Here is a 20,527-nt window from a genome sequence, read left to right as displayed (position 1 = left end):
AGTGAGGAAAATCCGCCGGCATCGCCCCCGAGCCGCCGCCGCGAACGGCTCCGCTGCCCCCGGCGAGGGCGACCGCGACCCCCCGCCGCCGCCGGCTCATGAGCAGCGCGGCCTGAGCCGCCCCCCCTTCCCTTCCCTCCCTCCCCTCCCTCCCTCCCTCCCCGCCGGCCCCTCTCCCGAGCCCTCCGGGAGGCGCGTTGTCACGGAGACCGGCGCCGGTGCCGGCCCGCCGCGCTGCCCCGGCTCTCCCCCGGCCCGCTCCGCGGCTCCCCCCGGCCCCGCTCCCCGCCGCGGGGTGGTGGCTGCGCTTGGCCATGAGTTTACCGCAGAAGGCGGCTTTGAAACCCGGCGCGGCGGCGGCGGCGGGGACCGGCCCCGGGAGCGGGGCGGCGGCGGGGCCGCCTCCCCCCCCGGCTCCCCCTCACCCGGCGCCGGCGCCTCACCCCAACATCAGGGCCTTGCCGCCCCAGCCGCCCCAACAGTATCCTTTGCCCCGGGGGGGCTCGGGGGTGACACCCCCTCCCCACGGCGAGCGGGGCCGGGGGGGGCGAGGGCTGCGGGGACCCCCCGGGCCTGCGGGGGTGGGGGGTGAGGGGGCGCGGGGACCCCCAGAGCGGGGGGAGTTGAGGGCGCCGGGGCCCCCCCAGAGCCGGAGGTGGGTGAGGAGGGGTTTTTTGAGGGTTTCCCGGCTCCTTTTTGTGTGTCTGTTTGTGGGGGCCCCCCTGCAAAGGGGGGGCTGCACCTGCTGGGGTGGTGCGGGGAAAGGGGGGTGTCCCCCCCCGCTCTGCTAATGGGCTGTTTGGGGGCTCAGCCTTTCCAGGGGGACCCCCTTCCCCCCCTTCCCCGAAGCAGCGATGACCCCAAGGGTAAACTTTTAATTATAAACCGCTCCTCAGTTTTTCCTCCGGTCCTGCCCAGGTAAGTGCTTTGGTTTTGTTGTTTTTTTCAGGCGAATTTAAACCCAGTTTGTTCTTTTTTTTTTTTTTTTTTTTTTTTTTTCCCTCCTCCAGCCGGGGCCGATTTTCGTGTGATTTATTTTATTTTATTTAATTTTTCTTACTCGGCTGGTGGGGATAAATCTCAGGTGGAATGTCTTCAGCGAGCAGCTTTCCCTGCCAGGCCACGCGTGGTGGGGAAGAGGAGGAGGCTCCCACTCCCCAAAATCCCCCCGCCAAAGCTGCTACAAAGAGAGGCCGGCGGGGGCTGCGAGTGTTTTTTAAAGGTCTTCGGTTCTGTGCTGCCAGTAGGCCCCGAGTCAGGAGGGAAATACTGCAGGGATCAGCAGGAAAGTGCTGCCGGCCTGAGGTTTTGTTTCCAGCGTCCGACAGCATCCCGTGGCAAAGTGGCTTTTCTCTTCCCCCCCTCCCTGGAGTTCTGGGGGAGCATGAAGTGAAAACCACACTTAGCGAGATACCTCCGTGCCGGGTTACCCGGGAGTGGTGCAGGGACGGCCGGGAGCGTGTTTTCCTATAAATGTTGGCGGCGAGTTGGATTTTAAGGTGGCAGTGCCAGGGTGGGTTTCCTGCCGAGGGCTGTTGGAGCTGTGCGGTGCTGCCTGTGCTCTCCTAACTGTGTTCCCTGAGCGTGAGCATTTTCTTGCTCTCACTTTCATTTTGGAGGTGGGAAAACCGAGCGCTTTTATAACCAGTTTAGGTCCATTGTTTTCTCGAGCTTCCGGCCGGAGTCACCCCTGCCATGACAACAAATTCATTGCTTAAATCATGGGACCGTTGACGTTACGGATTTGTTTGGGTCGAATGAAAACCCCTGAACGTTCTCTGTGCTGGGTGATTTGTGGCTGGTCTGTGCTATTCCATAATTCCAGCGGCTACTTTTGGCATAAAAGAAGTGGGAAGGTGCTGTCAGTACAGAGTCAGCGGGGTGGTGGTGAGTAAAACTGTTGCTCGGGGAAAATTAGCTCAGTTTTGAGGGATGTGCCAAGTGTCGGAGTGGGAACACTGTGCCCAGTTTGATCTTCCCAGCAAGGTGCTGGTTTGCCTGGGAAGGGGCTTTTTTATCGGGGAATGTGACGCTTGGGTGCCTTGACAGTTGAAGGGCTGAAGTTTGCGTGGCTCTGGGGTTGTACTGGGCTTTCCAAAGCACTTTATTGTCAAGTAATACTTGAAAGCACCGTGGAGGGACTGGAACAGGTCTCCGGTGTCGCTGAGTGGTGGTTCCAAGAGTGGCTGTGCCTTTGGAGCTGGGACAGGAGGACGCTGTTGCTTTTGGTGAGTGTTATCATCAAACACACGGAGGATGAAGTTTGGCTTTACCTCTGAGCACAGCCCTAAAAACAGCAGGGCTTGGAAAGACTGGAGGAGCTCCTGAAGGAGGTGGGGGTGGTGTGTCAGCCTGTCCCATGCAGGAACCCAACTGGACACCCAGAGCAGGAAGGGCAGAGGGTGGGTATGACAAGTTGGTGTTACAAAAGTGAGTGATTTAAAATGACACAGTTCAATTTTTATTTCTAGCCACGTCTGTTTTGAAAACATTGTGTTTGACCCATATCGCTCAAAACTCCTGATCTGTGCTTGGAATTTATACAAACACTCGATACCTTTTGTGTGAAGCTTATTCAGGTGTCCTGGCTGGTTTTATCCTCCACCAAAACCTGCTTCCAGGTATAAAGAAAAGCTGTGCCCTGCTCTCAGGCTGCTGCAGGAGTGAGGCTCGGGGAGCAGAGTTCATCTGTGATTTACTGAAGTGCAGGGGGTCATCTGAGTTCAGCCTTATTTTTAGCTCTTTGGTTTCTTTTTTTTCTCTCTGTTTTGATACAACTGTTGAGCCAGTGTTACCTCACAGCACATAAAATAGAGCTGCAGGTTTCTCTGACTTGGGCTTTTTAAACCAAAACAGTTTCCGTGTGGTGAACTCTGTGTCTTTGGAAATATGTGTGGTTTTAGACTTAGCATATGATGAAATTAAACAATATCTGTGTTACTGGGAAAAAAAAAAGAATTGCATGTGAGAGAAGTGTTCAACATGTGCAGGTAGAAAGGCATTAGGGAGGGAAAAGAAAAATACAGGGGGAAGAAGGGATTTTTTTTTTTAAATAGTATTTTTTTTAAGAAAAGCGAAGCTGGAGGGTGATGGACACGAGAACAGAAATGTTTGGATGGAAGATTCATTCTGTTTCCTGCTGAATAGGAAGTTATTGAAGTTGCTGTAAGACAAGACAGAGTTTTGAGGAGTTTCCTTCACATAGTGTCTTCGGGAAGTTAAGTTTTCTGTGTAAAAGTAAGCAGAGATAATTTGTGACTGTGGTAGTGGTGAGTATTCAGCCAAACCTGGTTTCAGGCATAAATTGTTCTCAAAATTGTCAGTATGGATAAATCCTTCATGTGGATTCTGACCCTTATTTGGGGAGGATGGACAGGGGAGGGTGAAATGACACACAGAGGGATATTACAGAAAATAAACCCCAATCTGCCCTCCTCGGCTTTGACTTCCAGACTGTCTCTGAGGGAGGGGTTCAGATGAAGTCTGGAGTGAGACTTTGTCTGTAAAAATGTCCAATAATGAAGGTATCTCTGGGCTGCAGGTGCACTCTGGGCCTTCGTGGTGTTACCTGGATGGTGCTTCTGCCACCAGTTAAACTGCACCGTGTTCTTTACTCTGCACTTCAGGGTAATTTCTGTGTGTGTGTCACATTAAGCTGTTCCTTAAAAGCCCCCTGTACTGTGAATAAATCCTGTGGATCAATATAATCAGGTCACCAGTTTCTTCCCAGCAAACACTGCCCTGGAAAGGACAAGGAGGTGGGTTGATGGGACCTCAGGTGAGGGCTGCTGGCGTGGCAGGTTAATGTGACACTGCTCAGTGTGAGCCAAATCAGAGCATCCTCAGCTCTGGGCTGGGGTCAGTAGGGTTTTGGTTTAGGGTTTTGTTTTCCCAACCTCCTCACATTTGGAGGCAGTTCAGCTTCCTGGTTGTTGCTGGTCTCTGTGCAGGTACCAGTAAGCTTGACCTCACTCTGTCCCCGTGACTGTTTCCATGTGGGATCGGGCATCTCTGAAATACTGGGTGTTTCCCAGGTTATTGTGGGTCATGGCAGGCTCAGAGTGGCTTTCAATAGACCATTATTAATTTTTTTTCTCTTCTTCCCCCTTGTTAATTCTGTTTCTGAGAAGCAGAGAGGAAGGGTCAGTGTGTGAGGGGAATTCTGTGTGAATTCCATCATTGCTGTGCATGGAAACGTGTTTTTTGTTAATGTTGCCTCGGCAATTTAGTTTTAGTTTTTCCTGCATTGCTCCATCTAACTGTGCTGTAGTCCCTTTCAGAAAGTGGTGTGCTGCTTCCTGCCTTGTTGGACAGCAGCTTCTGAATGTGAGTGGCTTCCCAAAAGCCCAGGAGAACAGCAAGAAATCCAGGATGGTGTTCAGGAATGTGTGAGGCTGTGTGAGAAGTCAGGGTGAGTTCCTGGCAACACTTCCCTGGTGTTGGGGGTGGAGGCTGGGCTGGAGTCAGCCTGTGCTGGAGATGTGGTTAAATCAAGTCTGTTCAGGAGGATTTGGGTGTGTGGGGTTCTCTGTCCTCTCAGAGATGAGCTGGAGGGGAAAGTGCCCATGAATTTCTCAAGGAAATTCTCTCCTTTCAAGGGGAGCATCTGCAGGGTCTCTGGGTTGCTGTGATCCTCTCTGGAAGTCTGGGGCTAACACCATCCTCCCTCCCTGCTCACTTCCATTCCAAGTGGTGTTTTCCCAGTCCATGTGCTCCCAGGGGTTTATCTGTTGATGACTTTGAAGATGGGGACGAGGGATTCGGGAGTTGCTTGGGCACAAGAGTCAGCTTGAAGAGCGTGATTGTGGCTCCAGACTCCCAGGCAGCTTTGACATTGGACTGGAGCACAGTTGGAAGTCCTCTTCCACATTCCAGTGGCAGCTGGATGTGAGGAAGGTGTCGGGAGCATTAGGATCCTGAAAGGGAAGGAGGGGAAGGAGCGGGCTGAGATCAGAGGTGTCCCTTGCTCTGCGTGTATTTGAGTTCAGGAGGGAGCGTTCTGAGCTCTCGGCCGGATGAAGGGGAAGAAGGGGCAGAGGTATTGCCTGGGAAGTGTTTCCATTTAGGAGTGCTGGAGCTGTGGAGATCAAACACCTTGGGACAGTCAGAGCAGCAGGAGAGGAGCTTGGAAAAGAGACTTTCCCTGCCGCTCTGTGGTAGCGGCTCATCTGCAGGTGAAGAACAGGCGCGGGATTGGGAGCGTATTGCCAAAAAATTAAGTGCTTTTAGCCCTCCCTGCCACCTCCCCTGTTGACGTTCCCCAGCCTTGGCAGATCTGAGAGTTCTTTCAAGCAGAAATAGCTTTAATTTATTTAATGACAAAAGCTAATCATGTTAGAGCGCAGATATGTCACTTTACCAGCTTTGTAAGATTTTTGTGGTGAAATCTCTTGGAGAAAACCATTCCAAAAATGTGATTTCAAATGGCTTATTTTCTCCTCACATCCAAGGACATGACTGTGTATATTCTCTGGCAGAAGTCTGTGTGAGAAGGTTTGGCCATTTAAATGTGTGTGTATTTAATGTTCGGCTCTGATTTGGGAACAGAGTTTGTGTCTTCATCTGTGGTAAGAAGTTGGTGAGAGAGTAACAGGAGACTCGGATCAAATAACTTCCCTTTTAGATGTTGGGATGTAGAAGGATTTTCATCTGTGTGCGTATGGATTTTGTCCATCATTTTTGGGCTGAAAGGCTTTTCCGTGTCATTAGCAAACTTTGGGATGTGTGGAGTTGATGTATTTGCTCTGTCTTTGTTTGGTAGTAGGAGTTAGCAGGGAAGATCTCCCTTTAGAAGTCAGAGGTAACCTATATTTTCTTTTTCTCCCTAATCCAGCAATTTCAGGGCTAGTCAACTGTCAAGTTTAGTTGTGTGTAAATCCTCTAATATGATTAGAGTTGCTGGAATTTTTACTCTGGGGAATTATAGCTGGGTAATATCACTGTTCTACAGGCATTGCTTTGGTAGGAAACTTTATCTGTGACTTGAATGTGGCTGCTGGCAATTGCAAAAGCTTTTCTGGAATGAATGGGGAAGAGAAAACGGGTGTTTGTTCTGAGGCATGAATGTGTGGGGGGAGGAGTCGTGCACCCCATGCTCTGGAGGAACCAGGGGAACTGATCTTTCTTCTTGTTTTTGGAAGGGAATGGAGCTGCTGTGACTCTCAGGGTGCTGTGTTTTACACTTGCTGTGATTTCAAGCACTTCTCCCCTGTACAGCTTTCCTCCCCAAACCGTGGACTTTGTTTAAATAGGAGCTGGTGATGTGGAGCAGCTGGAAAAAGGGAATAGAATGGGTTCTTAAAAAAAGGAAAGGACCAAAGGGGGCAGAGCAAAATAAACTTTTAGGCTACTGGAGTTTTCTGATGCACGTTATTCCTATGGTTTATTCCATAGGTCTGGAAGGTGTCCCAGAGTGCTCCCTCTTTTCAGAGTAGGTGATGGCACACTGTTGCTGGGACTTGAGTCAAATTGCTGCTGGGCATGTAACTGGGTTAATGGGACAGCAGGATTATTTTTTTCTCTCCTGAAAGGAAAATTACACGCTCTGTATTCCAGTGGTACCCAAGGAGTTGTTTTTACCGTTGTTTGCTGAAGCTGAGGTGGAGAGAAAAGGACAAGTTTCCCCACATCGAGATTGTATCGGGTTTAAATCAGTTCTGCCACCAAAAATAACACGTTTCCATTGTTGGTTATAACACCTTTGTGTTTCCTTTATCTGGACGAGGGTTAAAATATTTATAGAACTTTAGATACACTTGAAAAAAAGACAGAGTGGCTTCTAAAATGTGTGTCTTGAAAGAAGAAACGTATCCCGGCCTCGACCATCCCGGGAGCGCTCTCCAAATCCGCCGGAGAAGTGTTGAAATGGGTCAGGACTTGTCGAGTCGCAGTGAGCAGCTGCTCCTTTCCAAGTGCTTGAGTTCAGCAGGAAAGAGACTCCCATGCTCCAGAGTAAGAGTATCTGCACGGGAATAGCTGTAAAAGTTGGAAGCACAAAGACCATCCCTGCTTTTAGCAGGGGAGGGGCCTGCACGTGGTGGGAGAAGAAATCTCCCCGCCAGCCTCGGAGTTTGCTCTTGGTGCTGTAAAAACACCGAGCAAGAGGAGTTAATGCAGTTAAAGGTCTTAAATAACGCAGATTTTCCCGAGTTTGGAAAGCTTTTGGGAGGTGAAAACTAATAAACATTGCAGGGCTGCTCTGTTTGGGGTTGCCAGATGATGCTGGTGTGTTTGGGTTTGGGTTTGATTTACACGTGAGGGTGACTGTGTGAGTTACTCAGTTACTCACAGCAGTCAGAGAAGTCTGATTACAGTCTGTGGCACTGGTGGTGGTTGGGAATCCATCTGAGCCCATGCTGTGGCCGTGCTAATGGTGGTCTGAAAACAGATTTCCTTCTTTTATGTGTTATTAATAAGTTGTAGACGTTACTGTGCCTTGAAACCGTCATTTTTCTGGGCTTATTTTGTTCTCTTGCCTAAAAGCAAAAACGAGAGAAGTCTTTAGTCTTTCAGGCTTAGCAGGAGACTCCTCCTATGCACATCAAAGGGAAAGATTTTTTAGTGATACTACCTCCAGCTTTGGTTTTTTAGTCAGCTGCTGTTTTGGGAAGGCTCCTAAGCATCCCTGGAAAGGACCTGTCTGGAAAAAAAAGGTGCATTTCCACTGAGTGGCAGGACCAGCCCTGCTGTCCTGGGGCTGCCACGAGATCTCCCACAGAACCACCAGGTCTGACTGGGAATTGAGGCCGAAATCTGGCCTGAAAACTTCCTGTAAGTCTTGAATTCCTGTCTGTGGTGATGTACAGGCTTGACACTGGACCCTCTGCAGCTGGTTCGTTGGGCTGACTCAACAGATCGTATTGGAAAGGGAACTCAGCAGGGTGGTGCAGCTGAGGGTGGGTGACCTATGGCACTTATTTGGGAGGGAAGTCAAGAACTGAAACCAAAATGTATTTAAAGCCTGTTTGTTGTGACTTTAATGTGATATTCGTGGTGCGCCTCCAACGCTGGGGTGTGCTGGGGAGGGGATTTCAGCAGCTGGTCGTTCGTGCCCAGCTTTAGCACAGCAAGGCTCATGTGGATGTGCTATTTCTTGAGCTGCTGAGGCGTCTTCTGACTTCCACTCTCTGCAGAATATGAAACCAGCTTCAGTTTGTGTCACACTTTCTCACCAGTGCTCAGTACTTGTCACTGGGTGGTCTCTCCTTAATTGCTTTACTTTTCTGGGCTCTACGTTTCCTATTCCAGATTTGTGAGTGCAAATAATTCAGCTGTCAACCTGTTCAGCTTGAGTTTTATGTTTTCCTTCAGCGTTGTGTTTTAAAGTTGATTTCAAAGTGCCTTTATGTCTGTCTCTTCACAAGGAAAAGAAGACCTAATTTTTGTTGATATGCAAATATCAGAGAGTGTAAGTTTCAATGAGTTTAAGCTGTTCAGCTTAATTGTACTGATTGAATTCCCAAAATGCTTTCTTAATTAAAAAAAAACAAGTTCACCTGCACAAATAAAGGAGTTTATGCTGAAGTATTTGGTTGTGAGGTTGCACACCAAGTTTAGCTTGAAAGGATTCCCATTTCCCCCAAAACTTCACGTTCCGTTGCAGCGGCACCTGGAGTCGCCGGCGTTCACCGCAACAATTGGAATTGGCACAGCCCCACCACTGCTTGCTGCAGCCAAAGCACACTTTATCCACTCAGGCTGACATTAAGATCATTAAATAAATGAATGAATTGTACTGTCACCAAATTCCCATCCTGGCAGCAGAAGAACATGAGAATTTTATAGCCGGACCTCTCTCCGGAATGTCGGACTGAGTGGCCGGGATGGCAGGAGGGGAACAGTCAGCACAAAGCTTTCGAGTGAAACACCTGAGCCTTGCTGAGAGTTACGGCGTGGGGCTGTGTGAAAGCCTGAATTACCAGACATCTGATCATCCAGGAGGAGTATTAATCAACCTGGGAAGGGCATGGAGAAAGGAGCTGGAGCACAGCAATAAAACAAGGGAGCGGGAGAGAGCCGGGGAGGGGGAGAGCAGCTTCTCCGTTGGCAGCACAAGTCTGTGTTGCTGTTTGAAAGCAGTTTTTGGGGGAAGAATGCAGCCAAGCTGGGAAGTGCTGAAAGCACTCCCCGTCGTGGAGTTTGATGTCTCACTGGTTGAGCTAAAACCCTAGAAGGTCATTGATGGTTTGGAAGGTCTCAGAGAATTCTGTTGTACTTCCCCCTCCGGGAGGAGAGGGTTGAAAATGCTCCCTGGAAGGAGGAGAGTTCACTCCTCAGGCTTGGGTTGCTTTTTCTTGTGGTCTAGCTCCGTCCTTGTTTTTATTATGTTGTGTTTAAAATGGTGTTCTTGCTTAGAAATGGGAGACATAAAACTATGTATCTGCTACAGGAAACGTCTCTGGATTGTGGGAAAAAGGAAAAAGATGAAGTTTGTTTCAGTCAGACAGTTTGGTGAACCAAATTGCACTGCAGCCCCTGATAATGTCAGAGATAACCAGAAATGTTTCACCCAGTCCATTCCTGTTCTGAAGTGTCGCAAAACATCAGCATTTAAGGGAAGAACACTTTTCTTATTCTTCCCTTCCTCCCCTCTGCAGTGTTTGTCTTGATTATGGGTAATTTGATAAAAGGCTGCTAAAGCAGCACTGGTCATCAGCACACTCCTTGGAGAATCCCTGGTCATACTTTAGGTGGTGGTAATGAAATCCAGGTGGCAGGATTTGTAGGTAGGTGTCAAGTTCACAGTTTTAAAAGACCTGCTGTGAATGCAATGATATTGCAGCCTGAAATCAGCAGAATTGGGGTTTATGCTCATCAGAAAGGAGCACTCCTCCTGCTCGGTGCTCAGGGTGTCCTGTCAATGCAGATAGTCCTGAGCAACCAGAAAGCAGGCACAGGTTCTGAAATTCCCATTTCTTTCCAGTCTGGGATAGCACATCAGGTACATCTTCACTGACTCCTACCTGTGTGTTGGTCCAGCCATGTGGCATCGCTTCAGAGGCCACTTGGCAGCAGTTGCAGCCTTCCCTCCGTGTTTTAGCCCTGTGTCGGTGGCCTGAATTCATAGAATCATGGAATGGTTTGGACTGGGAGGGACCTTAAAGCTCATCCAGTTCCACCCCCTGCCACGGGCAGCAACACCTTTCACTAGACAAAGTTGCTCCAAGCCCTGTCCAACCTGGCCTTGGATTCAACAGGCAGAGCTAATGGAAGTAAATCAGCATTTCTTTAAGTGGGAAATGCTCGGAGACTTAATTTACCGCCCATCTTCAGACCCAGCCAGGATAAATATATCATTGGTGTTACTGTTTCTTGGATCCCCTTGCAGAGCTGTGTGTGAAATGTGCACCTGAGAGTCCTTGGGAGGGAAAATTAGAGGTGCAGAGGATTGAACTGAGGAGACCCAGAGCTCCCATCCAACCTGCATCCCCCTGTGAACTCTGTTTTTGTGCAACAGTGTAAGATGTGTTGCACTGCCCTCCCTGGATGCCTGCTTTCCCAGGATTTCATTTTGTATAACATGGGATTTTAACTCAGGAGAAGTCATAAGCTCTGCATGTGGCAAGAAGGTACTTAGGATTTCCTTTCATTTTGATAAACTGCTGAAATAAAGATTATGGGGGGGGAATCATGAGGTCTTACAGAACTGGGAGTGGAACTGAGCATTAACACTCTGGAGAGTCATCCTTCAGGAATTCCTTGCTCAGCTGACAGAAGGACCATCACTCTGGGTGACAGCACTGCTGTCACCACGATGCTCCTGCCACAGTGACCAGCAGAGCATTGCACTTCCCCAAGAAGTCACAGCATGAAGGATCAGAGACACGGCAGGAAACGCAGCTGAGTGAATGAGACGGTAAAATAGCAGGCTGATTGATATTCCTGCTTATCCTACAGATGGAAAGCCTGGCTTGGAAATAGCTGGAAGCTGCTGCAGGGTCCTGAGCCCCCGGGGGACACAGGGAGCAGTGGTGCCTGTGGAGCAGAGGCGTGTGTGGGGTGTAGCCTGGTGAGCTGGAGTGGCTTATTTGTGATTTTAGGGCACAGAGTCTGAGGTGAGTGGGCCGGGGCAGTTCTGTGGTAATGGCATGCACAAGGAGGGAAAACTGAGTACATTTTAGTCCATTACAGAAATTCAGACTCCTGGGTGAAAACTGCCCTGAATGAGCTCTGTGGTGCTCGTGTTGTACTGGGAACGTTTTTTTCCAGCCAGGTAACACCGTGCCCCCAGCTGCAGTAACTGCTGGTGCTGAAGGGAATCCAGAGGCGTGAGGTTTTCCTTTGGGAATTCAGCACGAGTGAAGGTAGCCTGTGATGCCCACACAGAAGTTTATTCCAGGCTTTAAAGCTGAAATAAAGGCCTGGGCAAAAGCTTGGGAACATTTCTCTGCGACAAGAGGGGTTTCCTCTTGCTCTGCCTTCCTCTGGGTGCCTTTTTAGTTGTGTCATCTGGCCTTGTGTGCTTTGAGTGTTTGGGTGTTTATACTCTGAGCTGGTTATGTGTGTGCGGGGCCAGTGTAGGAATAACTCCCTGCTCTGAAGGAAACAAACCCCAGAGAACCCCAGTTTTCTCCTGCTGGCGAGGCTGGTGGGACTGGAGGACTGGCCCTGCCAGCCCAGCGTGTTGCTCAGTATAAGTTGTCCCTCCCCAGCACTTCCCAACCCAGACCTCAGGACATGTTTATCAGGTTACCTTGAGGTAGCACAGGGACGGGGGCTGAGCAGGTCAGAGCCTTTCCAGGAGCTGGTATTCGGCCAGAAATTGCTGTTTGAGCTGCTAATTAAGGGATAGATACACTGAACTTGGGGATCTTTGTTTCCTTTGAAGTGTGATTCAGTTTGTGTGAGATACTGTGTAGTTTGGCTGTTGTGGTGTGAAGTGTTTTAAGCTCAATGATTGAAATACAGGAGTATTTGACAGTAACTGTTGGACCAGCAGTTGCATTATGGAATGGAAAAGGTGGAAGGTGGATGTGGCTTTAGCTCTACTGGCTGGTCTGTGGCATTTTATTAAAAATATTCTGTTTTTCTGCTAAACTAGATGTGTACAGGCCTCTGATGCAACCAAAGGTGCTGAGGACAGATGTATCTGTACCTTTGGAACAGACCAAAAGCCAAAGGAACTCTAGCAAGGAGTGGGCTGTGTGTCACTGGCCACACAGGAGATAAAGCCTTGTTCTCCCTGGCTGTCTCCTCCCAGTCACTCCTGGTCCCTCCATCAGGTCAGTTTGCTCACAGCCTTTGGAAAGTTTTACAGCATTTACCAGGAGGTTTGCTCAGTCTTAGCCTTGTGTAGCTGCTGTTCAGTGTGAGACACTATTGTTAGGGTTCTTCCCCCCCTTCAGAATGCGATAAAGGAAATTACAGCCATCGTCACAAGTTCGGCTCTGACGTTGCCTTGTGTCAGATTTGCCTCTGTTCCCCCAGCTCTGCCTTGGCCACTGCTCAGGACATTTGTGGGTGCGAGATTTCTCTTGAAACGCTTATCTCCTATTACAGATTCCTGTTTTCTCCCCTTTCCTTGAACCATGTAGTTCCTTCACTCTGAAGACTCCTCCTCGTTCACTGGGAGCGACGCTTCCGACCACCTCGGAGCTGCCGCCCGTCTGGGATGAGCACCTTCCCTCTTCACAGAGTCACAGAATGTTCTTCCCCAGGGATGGTTACAATCACTTTGCTTGGTGGCTTTACTTTATGAAGTGACCCAGGAATTTCTCCCGGCACATCTCTTCTCCCAGCCCTTCTACGATGCCCAGAGAAGCTGTGGCTGCCCCATCCCTGGAAGTGTCCAAGGCCAGGCTGGACGGGGCTTGGAGCCACCTGGGACAGTGGAAGGTGTCCCTGCCCATGGCACGGTGGTGGAATGGGCTGAGCTTTAAGGTCCCTTCCTTAAAGGGACCATTCTGCAATTCTATGATTCTATTCCCTTCCATATTTAACTGTTTCAAACAAGGATTATTTTACCGGGGCAGGAATTGGGTGGTTTTGAGCTGCCAGGCCCGGGGTGTGGTTGGCTTTGTTTATCAGCCGGGGCAGAAACGTCCTCAGCAAGCAGCAGCTGGAGCTGTTTTTGGCAGACCCTTGGCATTCACCCTCTCTGGAGGGAGGTTTGCAGTGTGCAGAGGCTCCTCCATGTGCTCAGGGGGTCTGGGAGCTGCCATCCCGTTTCCCTGCTGAACTGTTCCATACGGAAATATGGGTTTTAACACTTACCAAATGCTGGGGAGCCAGAGGCTGCTCTAGCAGAACTTTGTGATGGAAAGCAGTGTTAAGATATCTCTCTCTTTCAGGTAATGGATTTATTTTCCCTTCTGTTGGAGTTAATCACAAAAATAAATGTGGTTAACAGTATCCAAAGGACTCTTTCTTTTTTTTTTTTTTTTTTTTTCTGCACCGTGCTGCAAAGTGCCTTCTTCAAGATGCTTTCTTCTCTCTGAGCTTGGATCATTTTTAGATGCTGAAGGGCATTTTTGAGACTTTGTTTTAACTCCGTTTTACATCGTGTTTATATGAAACAGACCAAGAAAAAAACCAAAAAACCACCCACCCCAGTGCTTTGCCAAATATTTTTGGAAAGAACACGCTTTGTGGATAATCATTTTCATGTTCTACCTGCTCCTTGGTGTGTTCAGGCTGTGGAAGAATCTTCTCTCCCCTGAAAAAAGGCTTCGAGAGATTAGACTTAAGGTAGTCACTTGAGGCAGGTTGATTAAGAAATAAACTGAACGTTAGATTTAATCAAGGTTTGAATAATGGAGTTAAAATTGACTGTCGCTCCTGGAATGTGGTTATTTTTAGGTCGGGATTGGGATGTGCCACTGCCCAAGCTGTCTGTACCATAGCTCTGAAGGAACACTGATCCAAATGCCATTGGACAGAGCGGATCTTCTGCAGTTTGGTACTTGCTGCTACATCCCATAGTGAACGTGCTGTGCCAAAACTTAGCAATTAAGAGCAAAGGAATTCCTGTGCAGCTGGAACTGGGGGTTCCTGCCCAAAATACAGCTCAGATGGAGCAGTCAAAACATTGAGCTGGTGTTGGTGGAGGGACTTTAGCTCTTTTTGTGTTCAGATTCCTCCTGAGGGGCACCTCCAGTCTGTGCTCTGGTGACAGTGACAGCACCCAGGGAACGGCTGGAGCTGTATCAGGGAGGGTTAGGCTGGATCTCAGGACAAGGTCCTTCCCCCAGAGGGTGGTTGCCACTGAACAGGCTTCCCAGGGCAGTGGGCACAGCACCAAGGCTGCCAGAGCTCCAGGAGGGTTTGGACAGTGCTCTGAGGGACAGGGTGGGATTGTTGGGGTGTCTGTGCAGGGCCAGGAGTTGGACTGGATGATCCCTGTGGGTCCCCTCCATCTCAGGACGTTCCATGATTCTAAGAAACATTTGGTGAGGCACTGAAGGTTTGAACACTTCCCAGCTGGGGCACTGCCCTTGTTGCCACCGGTGTCGTAGTGTGAGGTCCTGAGCTCTTTACCTGTGCTGCTTTCAGGGGGTGCCTTGAGGGCAACAGGGATTGTCCAAATTGAGACCTTGGCCCTCCCCACAGAGCCCTGTGGAGCCATCCTTTGCTGTCTTGCAGGGGACTTGTGTCACAGCTGAGGTTTGACTGGGTGTTTTCTCTTGCCTAAAGGTGAGAATAAAGCTGTTTCTTGGCTGTAGGTTTCTATCTTCAGATCAGGAAATTAGGAAGTTTTATCTGGATTAAAGCCTGAGAGACAGCAAATGGGCCAGGAGTGGTTTGTGGAAGCAGAGCCCTGGTGGTGACACCTCTGCCCGTGGATGTCGTGGTGGTCTTTAAGGTCCCTCCCAACCCAAACCAGTCTGTGGTTCTGTGAAACAGCCGAGGCTGTTCCCTATTCCTTGCTGTTCCAGACAATCCAGGTTGCAAATGGATGAGTGGAATAAAGTGGGGTCACTAGTTTGGGAGGTGAACGAACCAGGATTATTTTAAAGGAGCTTCCTTACTTTGTTGACATGCCCTGGCTGCAGAGAGAATCAGAGCACCAGACTTGCTAAATTCCTATTTAAAACCAGCAGAATTGCAACAAAACAGTCTTTCCAGGGACTGAGAAGTAACGACCAGCAGCATGTGGCCTGGCAAGTGCTGCATGATACTGTCATTTTGGTTGTGTCTAGTAATAATATCGACTTCCCTTCCCAACCTTTGGTGTCAGCATGGGCAGAAAAGGCCAGAGCTCGGCTGGTTCATCATGTGGTGCCCTTGAGCAGAGTTGTTCATCTGTCAGCTGGGATTGTGACTTCTCTGTGCAGTATTGCCAGGCAGAATTGTGTTTGCTGTGCCCAGGCTGTCCAGTCGTGGGTTTGGTTTCTGAGCAGTTGTGTCAGGGTGACCACGGGGTCACTGGCGGGCAGTGACCCATGAGAGCAGCCCACACCAGAGGCCTCACGGGCTGCACGTTGTGGGCTGGAGGAGCAGGTAGGATCAGAGGGCAGGCTCTCATTTCCATGGGAAAAACACAGTTTCTGGGGTCACTTTGTGTGGTGCCAGGGGACAGGACAATATTTTAAGATGATCCCAGTCTCAGAGCTGACTTGGGCAGCTGCAAAACGGGATTGAAGTGAAAGGAGTGAACTGACTACAGTCTCTATACCCAAAATATGTGTTGTCCCCTTTGCAGTTTACAACTCTGTAAAAGCAAAGAACATGAACCCAGGAAACCTTTACTGACAGAACTTCCAAGTAACTAATTTTGGTTGTGTTGCTTGTCCCTTAAAGCCTGTTTGCATGTGGAATGTCGAGGCCACAGTGAAACTGTGGCTTCCATACTGAAAGCAGCCAAGAGCCCAACGTGGGACTTAAACCTACCTGCTCTGTGGCAGCTGCACTTGGAGCTCTTTTGCTGGCCTTAATTACCTTAATGAGGTTTTTGTCTGGCTTTTCTTAGGCCTTAATTTTGTTCCACATGGATATTCAGGTATAAGCAGCATCTCACGGCTCTCCTGTACCATGCAATAACATATGTGAGAACTGCCTTTTTTTTCCCCCCTTAATTGTTTTATTGAGAAAATTTTATCAGGTTGATTTTAAATGCTGGCATTTCGTAATTGCGTCTCAAAATGTGTGTTCTCTGGACTGTGCAAAGCAGAATTAAGCAGAACAAATACATCTTGCTTTATCTGAAAACAGGGTGTGCTTAGCTGCAGATTATTGACATTCTCCTATCTATGGTGGAAACACTAAAGCTTTGGAGTAAGGAGTTGTTATTTAATGCTGAGTGGGGCATGCTGTGATCAGGAAAATAAATAAATACAACTTATTCTGCTCAGGTTTGTTCTCAATCACCAGCACAGCAACCTCTACCTTAGAGTCAGGAAAGGGAATTTCCTATTGATGTCCCAACTCTGTCCCTCGTGCCAGAGTTGCCAAGGGCAGCCCAAGTCAGTGCCAATCAGAAATAGGTGTTTTATGGATTTTTTCTTTGTTTCTTCTCTATTTCCATGCTTCTTTAGGCTTTGGTTTCAAGTTGTGTATTGTAGCAGCTGCTGCCTTCACTGGAATTGTGAGTGCACAGAGAATTCCCTGACTTTATGCCAGATCACAGAATCATGGAATATCCTCTGTTGGAAGGGACTCACAAGGGTCATCAAGTCCAACTCCTGGCCCTGCACAAGAATCACTTTGTTTCATCCCCCAAGGATATTTTTCTTTTATTTCTCTTTCTGCTTCTTTATTCCTTCTCACCTTTGAGGATGTTCCAGCAGTTGGACCTGACAGTGCGTGACCCCCGGCATTAAAAAAAAAAGGGGGAAAACTAAAAGATGTGATGCAAGAGCAGCTGTAAATTCCCACTTCTGCAGCAGCCACAGATCCTTTGCTGTTTGCTGTGCAAAGGGGTTGGTTTTTTAAGTTCCTCTCCCCCTCTTTCCATGTCACCTTCCCCACCTGCAAGGGAAACAAAGGAGGCAAAAACCGTTCCTGCACTGGAGGAGGGGATAGTGGCAGGAATGTGTGTGTGTGTTTCAGATCTCTTTGTGCTGCCAGGGCTGTGTTCACAACTCCAGACTCGGTTCATCTGAGTGGATTCCCCCTCTGGATGCTTGGAGAACAGTGACTTTTTTGCACAGCTGGCTGTTTTTAATGAGACTTTCCATCATTTTCCAGTGAAGCAACAGATCAGCACGTCTAAAAAGATCTTTATCTCAACAGTGAAGAACAGGAGTCCTTTCTGTATTGAAAAACCCCAAAGGAAAGGGTGTCCTGGGTGAACAGTGGCTGTGTGCAACTCCTACAGTGGGCTATCAACCACATTTAATTAAAACTCCAGTTACAGAGGGATTTTCCTCCTTTTTAGTTCAGCTGCAACAGAGAGAAAAAAGTTTTTATCTTTACAAGCTGTTCTTGCAAAGGTTGTTGCCGTGATTGCAACTGAGAAACCCTTGTTTTTTAGGCAAATAAATATTTGCTGCTTTGTGTAAAGAAATATCTTGCCCCTTGGCCAACTCCAAAAATAGATGGGGAGTTCCCGAAAGTGAAGTGTTTAAATGCAGCATATGGATTAGCTCATGGGGTGGTGCAAAAAGACAGGATTTAGCCAACTTAGCCTTTCCTGTGGTTATCCAAAGTCAGGCTGCTGGAGGGAAATGGAGCCAGTTTCCCTGGAGCCAGTGTGTGTGTCCTGCGTGTGCGGGAGCTCCCTCGTCTAGAGCGGGTGCGTTGGGCGATGGCCGTGCTGTCCCCTGGCATCCTGTCAGGAGAAGGATAAATGTTCAAGGGGTGGAAACAGGCACTTTGTTGTTTTTTCTCACGTAAGTGTTTCCTCTGTATGGTGAGGAGCGAGACTCTCTGCAGGAACCTCTTTGCAGTGTCCCTGTTCGTGTGGAATCCGTGGCTCTCGGTGGTTCCGAAGCACGGAGGGTTCACACTCGGCTCCTTGGCCGTGGGCTCCTGTGTGCAACGAGAGCCCCGTTTGGGAGAGAGAAGAGGAGCAACCCAACGTGAATTCATCACTTTGGGATTTTACAGCAGAGCATTTCTGTTCCTTGGGACATGTGGGTCACAAGAAGGTACGCGACGGCCACGGCTTAAACCTTGTGGAGAATCCAACCTGGACATGTAGGAGCACACTCCTGGTGCTTGGTGGCTGCGTGGCCAAGGCAAGGACCTTCTGTGTACCTGTGTTTCAACAGCTGGGAGAAGACATATAGCCAGCGAGCATGAGACCCTTCGAGATACTGCTCAGCTTCATCACTCTGCATTCCAGACTGGTGGTCGTGTGTGTCCATGTTAAATGGGACACTGCTGCCAACTGGGACCCTCCTCTTTGACCATTCCTGGGTGTTTTGGTTTGCTGTTGGGCTCAGCTGATAATGCAAAGAAAACGAGGAGGGTTTTGTTTGGTAAAGTCAAGATTAAATGGGTTTTCTCTGGAACTCTGAAAGGCTTTGTGGCACGGTGGGGAGCGATGTTGAAATGAGGAGCAGGTCTCTAAATGTAAAGGACCCGCAGAAGGAACACAAACATTTCCTTAGTCCCAGGAGAGGAACAATAGCTCATTGTTGGGAGGGAGGGATTGCAGAAAAGCCAGCGGGCTCAGAAATAGGGGGTTATTTTCTATAGCTTACTATTTATATTACACTCAGAGGCCCTTTGGGAACTGGATGTCCAGTCCCTGGAATGTGTGTCCCTGGGTCGAGGCAGGTTGGGCGCGAGCAGAGCGCGTCCTTTCAGCCGGGGTTTGTTCTGGACAGTGCCAGGGTTAGGGAAGGGCCCTGTGTTCACGCAGTGCCCGCTCTGCCTCCCAGCCTGGCAGCTGAGGGGACGTCCCCTGAAGAGACAGGACTCTTCTTCCTCCCACCCTCACTTTCTCTCTGCTGTATATCGGCCCCTGAATGGGCCTGCATTGACCAGAGAGACAAAGGAGCCTTTCAGGCCGGCTTTGGGCACAGCCAGCGTGCTCTGGGCTTTTGTTAATGCTCTCAGTCCCCCTTTCTCCCCGGCAGCCTCACGCTCATTGTTAATACAGCTCCGCAGCAGCACTGATAGTTCTGAATTAATTTTGTTTGCTCAGTTCGCAGGAAAAGTTGCAAAAAAGCTGCGGGGAGAACGTGTTGCCTCCTCGATTCTTCCGCAGAGGATTTTCTTTCATGCCTTTAGCGGGGAAAAGTGGATCGTGTAAACAGATCCGGGCAAATCCTTCCCCGAGCGGAGCGTGGTGGTGGAGCCAAAGGCTCGTTCCAGTGCTTGGGAATACTAAATGGCTTTCCCCCGCCCCGGCTGGATTAGTCTCCATGTTGTCCTGTTTAATTTTGTTATTGCATTAGGGCAGCTAAAGATGTAAGTGCTTATTAAAACAGCTGCTCTGCCGAGTGGCAGCGGGGTCGGGGAGGGCTGTGCAACAGTTGGGAGCTCGCTTGGCATTGCCCCGACCTGACTTCGTGTTGTGATTTTTAAGGACTTGAAGATTCATAGTCTTAAATAAATTAGGCCAACTTCAGGTGGGTAAAACAGCACAGGGGTGGGAGGAGGAGAAGCTCCCAGGTTAGCATTTCCTGCCAGTACATAGAGATGACAAAAAGGAAAGCTGCTTTTCCAGCTCCATGTTAATAAACCTGGGAGCTGCCGGTAGGTGCTCTCTAATCGTTACGAAACATCACTATGGAATTAATTCCTGGAAACAAACTGCTAGGCAGCAGCTGATGGAGAGCACTGGTGTGTATAGCAGGCATGCAAAAATAAATGTAAATGCTGCCAGGGGTGAGGATGGATGGGGGGAATAATGGATATTTCTTAGTGTGAAGGGCACAGTTTGGGGGGGTTGTGCCCCAAAATCAGGTGTTGGGTGAAACAAACTGGGAGAACAGGACAGGGATGAGTTTGATTATGCAAATGAGACAGTGTCAGCAACTGGGAGATGACCACAAAGACTGTCCCAGGCCTCAGAGCACCTCTGTGCAGCTGTTTGTTGTAGAAATAGTTGGTTTTTTCCGTACTCTAAACCAATTTTTAGCAGTTCGTGAAGCTGCGTTGTCTTTGTTTGGCATCTTCCTGACTGGAACATGATTTGTGGAGCTGAGAGAAGTTTTAAAGGATAACAGAACATTGCATAGTGAATATGTGACAAAGAGGGAGAAAACCTGTGTTCAGAGGATCTCCCAGGTCAGCGTTTCTTTGCCACCCCTCTGGAGGGGACATGGATCTGTCTGATTCCAGTGTATTCCATCGTGGAGTGCATTCCCCATCCCTGGAGGGTCCAAGGCCAGGTTGGACACTTGGTCTAGTGGAAGGTGTCCCTGCTCATGGCAGGGGCTGGAATGAGATGAGCTTTAAGGTCCCTTGCAGCCCAGTCCATTCTGTGATTCTGTCACCAGAAAAGCCAATATTCCATTAATTACCCAGAAGGGGTTACTTTATCCATCAAAACCAGCACAACTGGTTGGCCACGCGATGCAAACCCTCCTCGCTCCTTGGGAAGCGTTGTCTTAATTCTGTTATTCTTGTCACAGGGTCTGCTTCTAGTTTTTGGGGGCTTTTTTAGGTTTGGAAGTCAATGCCTGGGGTAAAATCC

General features: G+C 49.1%; 1 protein-coding gene across 16 annotated transcripts in view; it reads left to right on the top strand.

Annotated features, from left to right (window-relative positions):
- Nucleotides 1-230: 230 nt before the first annotated feature.
- The window catches only part of EIF4G3 (eukaryotic translation initiation factor 4 gamma 3), a 143,077-nt gene continuing 122,780 nt past the window's right edge, over nt 231-20,527 (top strand). For all 16 annotated transcript variants that reach the window (XM_027711414.2, XM_027711416.2, XM_039385585.1 and 13 more), the window contains exon 1: nt 231-481. In XM_027711414.2, the coding sequence (XP_027567215.1) occupies nt 315-481 (167 nt within the window). In that variant the 5' untranslated portion in view covers nt 231-314. The remainder of the gene's footprint in view (nt 482-20,527) is intronic.

The sequence above is a fragment of the Pipra filicauda genome, unplaced genomic scaffold, assembly GCF_003945595.2.
Source record: "Pipra filicauda isolate LSUMZ 115617 unplaced genomic scaffold, ASM394559v2 scaffold421_size600610_pilon, whole genome shotgun sequence".
Classification (NCBI taxonomy): Eukaryota; Metazoa; Chordata; class Aves; order Passeriformes; family Pipridae; genus Pipra; species Pipra filicauda.
This window is presented reverse-complemented; position numbering and strand designations above follow the sequence as displayed.